The 9,558-nt window shown below is 34.6% G+C and overlaps 1 protein-coding gene across 2 annotated transcripts; it reads left to right on the forward strand.

The window, feature by feature from the left end:
* The first annotated feature begins 2,204 nt into the window (after nucleotides 1–2,204).
* On the forward strand, nucleotides 2,205–6,552 carry LOC137817424 (guanosine nucleotide diphosphate dissociation inhibitor 2-like). 2 transcript variants are annotated; one of them, XR_011081959.1, is made up of 6 exons: nucleotides 2,205–2,447; nucleotides 2,528–2,628; nucleotides 2,702–3,320; nucleotides 4,229–4,439; nucleotides 4,848–4,921; nucleotides 6,469–6,552. XR_011081959.1 is itself a non-coding variant. In XM_068620717.1 (3 exons), exons 1-3 carry the CDS (start codon nucleotides 4,200–4,202, stop codon nucleotides 6,491–6,493), a joined length of 339 nt encoding a protein of 112 aa, XP_068476818.1. In that variant the 5' UTR covers nucleotides 4,175–4,199; the 3' UTR covers nucleotides 6,494–6,552. The 2 variants fall into 2 exon arrangements, 1 of the variants encoding a protein (XP_068476818.1); XM_068620717.1 differs by lacking the exons at nucleotides 2,205–2,447; nucleotides 2,528–2,628; nucleotides 2,702–3,320 and having other exon boundaries at nucleotides 4,175–4,439.
* The last annotated feature ends 3,006 nt before the right edge of the window (nucleotides 6,553–9,558 follow it).

Here is a 9,558-nt window from a genome sequence, read left to right on the forward strand (position 1 = left end):
TTTAGACCTTTTAAAAATTGCATGGCTTGGTCTTCTCTTTTTCGTTGAGAAACAATAGAGGAAATATTGCAAGTACAGTTCTTGCAGATGCAAACAGATTCGGGTCTGAAATTCTCCAACTCATCCCAAATCACCCTTAACTTTGTAAAATAGTCGGTTATTGAGAGCTCACCTTGGTTTAAGGAGGATGCCTCCATTTGGAGGTCAGAAATGCGTGAGAGGTCACCTTGAGAATATCTTGTCTTGAGATCGTTCCAAATTTCTACAGCTTTGTCCATCCAGACGATGCTTTGACGAATGGGGAAGGAAACAGAGTGGACCAGCCACGAGACCACCATGTTATTGCACCGATTCCATGCCGAAAAGGTGGAATCTGTCTTTGCTGGTTGTGTAGCGGTTCCATCGACGAACTCGAGTTTATCCTTAGCGCTTAACGCCGTGAGCATCGACCGACTCCATGGATGATAATTGCTAGGGTCCAACACCGGGGAGACAAGAGGAGTCGCTGGATTCTCGCTTGGATGAAAATACAGATAACTTGGGGCTGATTTCTCCTCTTCCTTCTTCATCCCGAGAGGTAAATCTGTTCAAAGGAAACCAAATCAAGGATTAAGATTAGAAGAAAAGAAAAAAAACAGAACAAGGAAAAAAAAACAAGAAATCAAAGAAAATAGAGAAGAGGCGGAAGAGTGAAAGAAAGATCGGTGAGACAGGATCAATGAAGAATCAGAGATGAAACGCAGCAGAGCTCTTCCAAGAAGAGCTCTGATACCATCACAAAAATGGCCAATTGCAGTAAAAGAGAAAAGAGAGAGCCAAAAGCAAGAACCGTGAATACAGAGAAGCTTAGAGAAAGAGTGAAGAGAAGCTTTGAGAGAGAGAAAGAGGGTTTCATTAATTGATTAATGAAAAGTGTACAGTACAAGGGTTATACAGAAAGGAAAACAATATAGACACACGTAAGAGCCCAAAGACCCACAAGGGCCCAAAAACAGAAAACCAGCAAAAAAGAAATGATTGCAGTAACATAAATAAACTCTAAAACAAATACAATAACAGAAAGATATTTTAACACCTATAGAAGTAATCAATAACAGTCTAACAAAGATAAAGAACGTACATTTTCAATTCATATAAGAATAATTGTATTACTACGCGTAATATATTTTTTTAAATAACCACTCCGCAATAATAAATAAGCACGCACCACGAAAAAAAAACATTTTAATGCTATATACTTTTATATTATTTCTTAAAATAAATATTTCTCAGTATAACTAATAGTATACTTAATAATTACTTTTACAATTATATAAATGGTGATTTCATCAATGGGCTTATAATGCACACAAAATTACAACGACAGTGCAAAGTTATTTTTTAATAATTAAATGACCGACAGGGTTACTTCTGTTATTGTCCGTCTATCAAATTATAGTTGCAAATTCTTTTCTGGTTTATATTATCAAAAGAAACTTTACTGGATTTTTGCAATTATAAAATTTAAAAGACCATTGAAGTTGAATTTTATCTGTAATCATTTAAATGTTAAAATAATTGTTTTTTTATTAATTGATGAATCATGGTTAAAAAGTAGGGACACCCTCTTCAATTTGTCTTGAACATCATAAATTCGTATGTATATGTATATATCTTACTCAATATTCCCGAAAAAAAAAGCTATTAAATAAGTTGACTTTTAAGAATGCTACTGAAAAAATATTGAAAAAAAATGAGGGTAAAATATATTTGGACAGTAAATCTTTCAAAATATCAAATATGATTTTAGAAAAAACATATTATGTTTACTCCTTTAAATTTTAAATATATCTTTTAGTTATCCATTACAAAAAAAAGTGTAAAAAATGACGGTTATTAATACCTGCCACAATGTTCAGTATAATGTGGTATTTGACTAACTCTACAATTATCTTTGTATAATACGTCATTTCAGTATAATATGTCATTTTTAACTGTCACAATTATCCTTAAAAAAAATAAAATTCCCAGTTTTTTCTCTCCATACATTATTTCTCATTATTCCTTTTTTTTAAAACTTGCTTTCACTTTAAAATTGGATTTTTTTTTAAAACTTACTTTTCCTTTAAAATATTTTTTTTTTGAAAATTTGGTTTGAGTTTGGAAACCAAACCTAACACCTCTTCCCTCTCTCTCTGCTCCACACCCCTAAGCCTCTTCCCTTTCTCTGCTTCACACGAAACGAAACCCTAACGCCTCTTTCATCTGGTTGCTCCACACGAAACCCTAACGCATCTGTCATCTCACGAAACCCTAACGCCTCTGTCCTCTCACGAAACCCTAACGCCTATGTCCTCTCACGAAACCCTACTGTCTCTGTCCTCTTACGAAACCCTAACGCCTCTGTCCTCTCATGGAACTAACGCTACTCTTGGGTCCGCCATCGCCACCTCCGCGCAAGGATTCAGGTTTGTGCTTGCGCGCCCTAAACTCTATGGCTTTGTTGCTGTGATGAATTTACTGTGTTACTGTGTTCATGTGATGGTAGGAATTTGTTGCTGTGAGAAGAAGTTCAAGGTCGGAGAAGAACTTGCATCAATTAACATCTAAGTGGATTAACCAGCATCTGAAAACAAATCACTGATCCAGGTAGTCCCTTGACAATACATCTTTGTTAATTTTACTTCCCCGTGCTCTCAAAACCTTAAATGTCTGCTATGAGATCTTCTTTCATCTATGAGCCACAAGCTATGGAGTATGCAGAGCTCATTAAAATTATTTGGAACCACACTGGACGTGGCAACTGGGCAATGGATTGAATATTCATCAGGAATTGGAGCTGGTAGGTTAATTACTTATGAAATTTGTATCAAGAGCTTTTATTTTAACTTTGAAGTTTTTTTGGGAGTCATTTTAAAATAGTTAATTTTGTCCTTACTAGTTATTCTGTTCTCTTTCAGTTTTTGTAACTTGATCATTACCTTAGTTTGTGTTGCTCAACTCCTGAGACATGCTAAATAGAAGAATCGACGATATACAGAGCAAAATGCTATTCAGTACTCTTCAAATATGGGTTAAGGAAGCAAAAGTAGAGAGTATTTAATCACAAACATTATATTAAAAGAGAAAAATCAATTAGACTTACTTTTTAAGTATCTATAAGCCTCTATTTGAATGTATACTAAATGCTCCTTAACCAATATAATCAAAGGTACTTTCAAGTTCCTTGTTGTACACAGGTAGAATTTGACGAAAATGGGAAAGCCATTGGTGTGACTTCAAAAGGAGAAACAGCCAAATGCAAGAAAGTTGTGTGTGATCCATCATATTTATCTGATAAGGTTAGATTTCTATGATAACAAGGACTGTGAGCTAAGTTTTCTCAAGTGTTCTATTTAGTTACTGGACATGCTTTACATGAATGTCTGAAGTTTGAAAACATGAATTGCAGCAAAGTGTGATCTCCTCCACTCCATCTGACGCTACTTAATTCATTCAACAGGTTCACAAGGTTGGAAAGGTTTCACGTGAAATATGTATTATGAGCCATCCTATTCCAGAAACCCATGACTCTCATTCAGCACAAGTCATTCTGCCACAGAAGCAACTTGGTTGCAAGTTAGATATGTAGGTTTGCTTTTATCAACTCCGATGCTTTCATATTTTACTAAATATGCATGAAAAAAAAACTATAAGAAAACACACTAGGGAACAGCCTTTTCCAGAGAGGGGTTCACAAAAGTCCTACAAAATAATTGTGTCATTTCCTCTTTAAAAAAGTCATATTCAGGTTCTTGAAGAAAAAACTAATTAAAATCCTTGTAGAACCAAACTTGGCTCACTATAAATACACCGTTGTTGACTTTTGTAATCACAAAGTATTTGTAACTGACAGATATTGTTTTGTTATACTGCAAAATATGTTATGAAATGAAAAATTCAATTCAAAATTCCATTTTAAAAATCATAAAAGCAAAAGAAAAAAAAATTAGTTTCCTACACCAATGGGAAAAACTACTGATTAACAATGCATTATCCATTAATTTGGTTCATTCAGTTTCTAGATACAACTTAGAAATTTTAAAATTAGTGAGTAGAATGTAGTTCTAGTTTGGATTACCTCCTTCATTCGATTTTCTCTTTTACAGCAAGTACTTGATGAGAAGTTAATTCAAATTAGTTCTTACTTGTGAAGATTATTTGTTCCTACTTTATTGGCTATGTTTGCTCATGTACCTTGTTATTGCAGGTATCTCTTCTGCTACTCTTATGCTCATAATGTAGCACCCAAAGGAAAATTTATCGCTTTTGTTACAACAGAAGCAGAGACCGACCAACCTGAGGTGGATTTGAAGCCTGGTATTGACCTTCTTGGACTTGGAGATGAGATATTCTATGACATGTATGACAGGTTTGAACCCTGCAATGATCATGAGGTTGATGGTTGTTTCATCTCTACTGTAAGTATTGAGTAGAATCTCTCACAAGCATATTTTATTTTCTTTGGTTGTTTCTTATTTCCAAACCATTACGGCACTTGATTGGGTTATCTAGAGCACAGTCATACAAACACATTACAAAGTTGCTTGTTTTATTTAACTTTCATAAATATCCAAAAGTCTATCACTGATGAATATGGTCAGAACATGTTGCAATAAAGAAGAATCAAATGTTATTTTGGTTTAAATAAAGTAATGAACATCTCATGTTCTGTAAATTTACAATTAGAATCCAACGGTTTTCCTGGTGTCTTTCATGATAAGTATGAAATCTTATTACACTTCTTTTTCAGCATTTAGATGGAATTTCTTTCCTTGTATTTTTATTTCTTTTTTAAATTGTAATAATCTGAAATTAAATCCTTGCAGAGTTATGATCCTACACACACTTTGAAATCACAGTTAAAGACGTGGTCGGGATGTACAGTAAAATCACTGGAAAGGTTTGTATCTTTTTACTTAATATGCAATTTACATTACATATCTCATCGCATACTATGACAATTACAGAGTTTGAGAATAAGAAATAAAAAAAACTGGTATAGCAAAACGACTAGGCCAAGAAATTGATAGATCTCTCTATCTCTAATTGCCTAAACTTATAATTTTTACTTTCTTTTGATAAAAGGTATCTTTCATTTAGACAAAAACGTAGGAGCTTGCCTCGTCTAAGGATCGACTTGCGCACCGCTTCAAACGTCCGTCCTTCTCCAAGATCCACCTCAAGAACCTGCAAAAGAACAGAGCGGCGCCCCTGCGGCCGATCGCACTCCAACGCCCAAGTCAGTGACCGAACCACCAAATACTGAGAGCAAGAACGCTCAAGAAATCTCAAGGAACCGTGCAATGTTCTCTCTCACAGTGTGCTCTAGAACTCGCAAGCGTAAAGAGTATAATCTGAACGTGCGTACCTCAGAAAGTTCGTTGAGAACTCTTATATACCTGATCACTTTCTCTCTCCTGGCAGTTACAGATCCGGACACGTGGCTCGCATCCAGTCGTACACGTGCCATCATCTGGAGCCTCCTTGACTTGGGCGCTGCTTCCATCTTCCATTTGGCTAAGTTACTTATGCATGGTACTGCCCAGTGCATAGCTAACTTGGGAGTGCGATCTCTACTAGAACTGGCGAGTTGGGATGCCTTCGTACATCTTCCCTGTGGTCTCGCCGGCCACCTTCATAATCTGCACCACCTTCATCTTCGGCGATGTGCTTGTTCTGGCGATCTCCAATCACTTGGTCGCCTGAGTTTACCATCTGGCGACTTCATCTTCAACTGGGCGATCGCCTGGTATGCTGGAGATCGGAGCACGCCAACTTAATAACTGGCGACTACACGAGCCCCCCGACTTCCTTCCCTTCTGCCAACCTGGCGCCTTGTCAACACGCCTATACTGTAGCTGGATGCCACGTCATCACTTCCGACTACCAGGGCGGTACAATATGCAATTTACATTACATATCTCATCGCATACTATGACAATTACAGAGTTTGAGAATAAGAAATAAAAAAAAAACTGGTATAGCAAAACGACTAGGCCAAGAAATTGATAGATCTCTCTATCTCTAATTGCCTAAACTTATAATTTTTACTTTCTTTTGATAAAAGGTATCTTTCATTTAGAAAAAAAAGCTTGTGCTTGGAATTTAACACTGATTTCGTTGTTTTTACTCCTTATTTATGGTATTACATTTTCAAAAAATAAAGCTAAATTTTAACCATAATATAGAATGGTACCTGCACTTGTAGATTTAACCTAAAAAGCATGTATAGTGTTACCTCATATAACATAAAATTTCTATACCTTTAGAGAACCTGATACAATAATTTAGGTACGATCTTGGAATTCCGCATCTGCATGCACAAAAACATTTAAGCTCCAAATATAATGTTGCATAAATAAAATATCATATTCAAGAAGGAAAAGGTCATAAAGTCTGGATTTGTTTTCTTGTCTTGATTAACATCACTTTTGTCTTTTGTTTCAGATTCTTGATCTTTCTGTGGACTTGAGTGCCGCAAGTGCTGCAGCTGAAGAATGAGATTGCTTGAAACTATATAATCATGCCCAAGTTTTGAAAAAAAAGCTTTAATCTATTTAAATTTATTTTTTAGATGATTTAATGGGAAGACAACACATCCTTGTTCCTTTTGCTCGATGGAATTTGTATGACCCATTTATGACAGCATTTTTTAATTCAGACGAGAAGTTTGATATATATTCTTTGATGAAATATATTTTTTAATATTATTTTGTATGGTTAATACTTAATTTAGACTTTTGTTTGTACTTTGAATTTTAAGAACTTTAAAAAAGGTATTGTATTTTTAAGTTTTAGTGTCTTGAAGTTGAAATATTTAATATACTTAAATATTTATTATTGTCTTTTATTTTATTTTATTATGAAAAAATAGTGGTTAAATTTTATAATTGTATAAAACAGATTATAAAAAAATTATAAAAAAGTGGTGGTTAAATTTTATAATTGTATAAAACAGATTATAAAAATGATTATAAAAAAGTGGTGGTTAAATTTTATTTATTCAGAATTAAAATTACGTCAGTTAAAAATGTCACTACTACGTATATTATGGCGCTAGAATCTTCTTCAATGAATGTAAATTGTGACAGTTATAACTGACACTATTTACATATAAAAACCGTCACTACTTACATTATGTTTAAAGTGGCGGGTGTTGCGGCAGGTAGCGTAAAACCGCCACATTAAACTTTGTGGCGGCCAGTTCTATGGCGGTTTGGGAAACCGCCACAAGTGTAAATTGTGACGGTTATAAACGTCAGTTTATACGAAAATAACCGCCACAATATACACTTTTTTTTGTAGTGATAGTTGATGCAGTTCGCCGCCACCATGCCAGGTACACCGACGTTGTTCATTGTTATTTTAATTCTTGATTGATCACCTTGAACACAAAAATCAAATCGTAATAGAAAAATATGTGAATAGATGAATGGAGTAAAATGGTCATATCGTTATACTATAAATTGATTTGGTGTTCATGCTTTGTCACATAAGATTATTCAAAAAAATTCTAGATAAAAAGATAATCAAACCTCTAAAGAGATATAATTATAAAGAAAGTAAAATTGAATTAAATGTGTAATATGCATAGTTGGGGATGTATCAAATAAATTAAAATAGATGCATGTACTTAGAGCACTCTACAATAAGTTATTATTATTTTATAAATTAGTAATATTGCCTCTTGTGTCATCATAAAATGTAATAAGCTGTTTTTGTGAACAATGAAGTTAACTTCTTATAAACGTTAATATACCGGAGAACTTATCTTTTATCTGATTCTAAGATATTGTATCTTATTAGTATGAGAATATGCCAAGGAATATATGATTCGATATCCGGATTTATTGTTATGACTTTATACTATTAATGTTTTGTTTATTTTCTATTTTAAAAAATTTAGTTAATAAAATATTATAATAATGATTTATAAACGTCTCATTTTACTTGGTCCGTTGATTGTTGATTGAAACAGTTTAAGTATTAATTGGGTAATTAAAGAAATCAAAAGAAAGGAAAACTTTAATTTGCATGTTAATAAAAAATATTTTGTAATTTAATATAGAAATTAGTAAGATTATGTTATAAATTGGAAAGTAAATATGATCACATATTTCTAATTAAGAATATGAGCGGAAATTTATGACTATAATTAATAAGATATTTGGTAAAAATTGGGTAAAGAAAACTTTGAAAGTATTTGTGAAATTTTTTGTCAATGTTGTATATAATACATTTCCATGAGTTTACTTGCCTTCGCAACAACCTCGAGCTGCTAAGAACACCTTACATGAAGAAAAACCTATTAAGAAGACCATGCAATGCATGATGAGATCTCCTCAATTTAACTGGGTGAGAAGCCGACCTCGTTCGGTTAAAATAATCAATTACGAAGACCATGCACTGCATGATGAGATCTCCTCAGTTTAACTGGGTGAGAAACCGATCTTGTTTAGTTACAATATCAAAATCATTAAGAAGACCATGCACTGCATGATGAGATCTCCTCAGTTTAACTGAGTGGGAAACCGATCTTGTTCGGTTAAAATATTAATTATTAAGAAGGTCATGCATTGCATGAAGAAACCTCAACCATCTTAACTGGGTGGGGTGTCGACATAGCTCAATCCAGTTTGTAAAGGAAATGTTGATATATCAGGTGAAGAAAATGCCGACCTCGCTTGGTCCAGTTTGTGAAGGAAATGTCGATCTCACTCAACCCAGTTTGTAAGTTTTAAATAATATCTATAACAAGGTTAAACACGTGGATGGAGGCAACAAAAATAATGGGCGACGGGATGTGTTCAAGATAATAATAGGCTGTGAGGTCATGGACCAATCAAGATGAGGTTGAGGAAAACAAAATCCAATCATGTTAAAGGTAAGAAGGACGTTTTGAAGGCCTGTTTAGTCTCATTGGCTCATGCCTGAGGCTGAGGGGCTGTGAGGTCATGGGACGATCACTGAGGGGCTGTGAGGTCATGGGATGTCGGTGTTCAAGGTGAGGGACAATTGTTATTTTAATTCATGACCTCACAGGCCCTCAGTGATCGTCCCATGACCTACCTCACAGGCCCTCAGTGATCGTCCCATGACCACACAGCCCCACAGTGATCGTCCCATGACCTCACAGTAACATTGGTAATAGAGACCCACTAACTAATAAAGTTATCCAACCTAAATCATAAATATTGTACACAACTACAAGTTCGACTAGTTCACTACGATAAATGTACACCGATAACAATGACAATAGAGAAATTCACCTTGGCATCCTTCATTTGGGTCACTTTACACATATCTCATGCACCACACCACCGAACAACAACAGTAAGTTCAAAATGTCGAAATTTGTTCAGTGTGCAAAAAGTTGATAGTAGGTCACCACTTACTGTGACTAACTACATTAATACTGAGATTAGAGAACTTGTCTACGTGCTCTCCATTGAGGTCACTTTACAAACACCTTATGCACCACCCACCCAAGAACAACACAAAGCTCAAAATTTCTAAAATTACTTCATTGTGCATAAA

This window comes from Phaseolus vulgaris, unplaced genomic scaffold, assembly GCF_000499845.2.
Source record: "Phaseolus vulgaris cultivar G19833 unplaced genomic scaffold, P. vulgaris v2.0 scaffold_59, whole genome shotgun sequence".
NCBI classification, from domain to species: domain Eukaryota; kingdom Viridiplantae; phylum Streptophyta; class Magnoliopsida; order Fabales; family Fabaceae; genus Phaseolus; species Phaseolus vulgaris.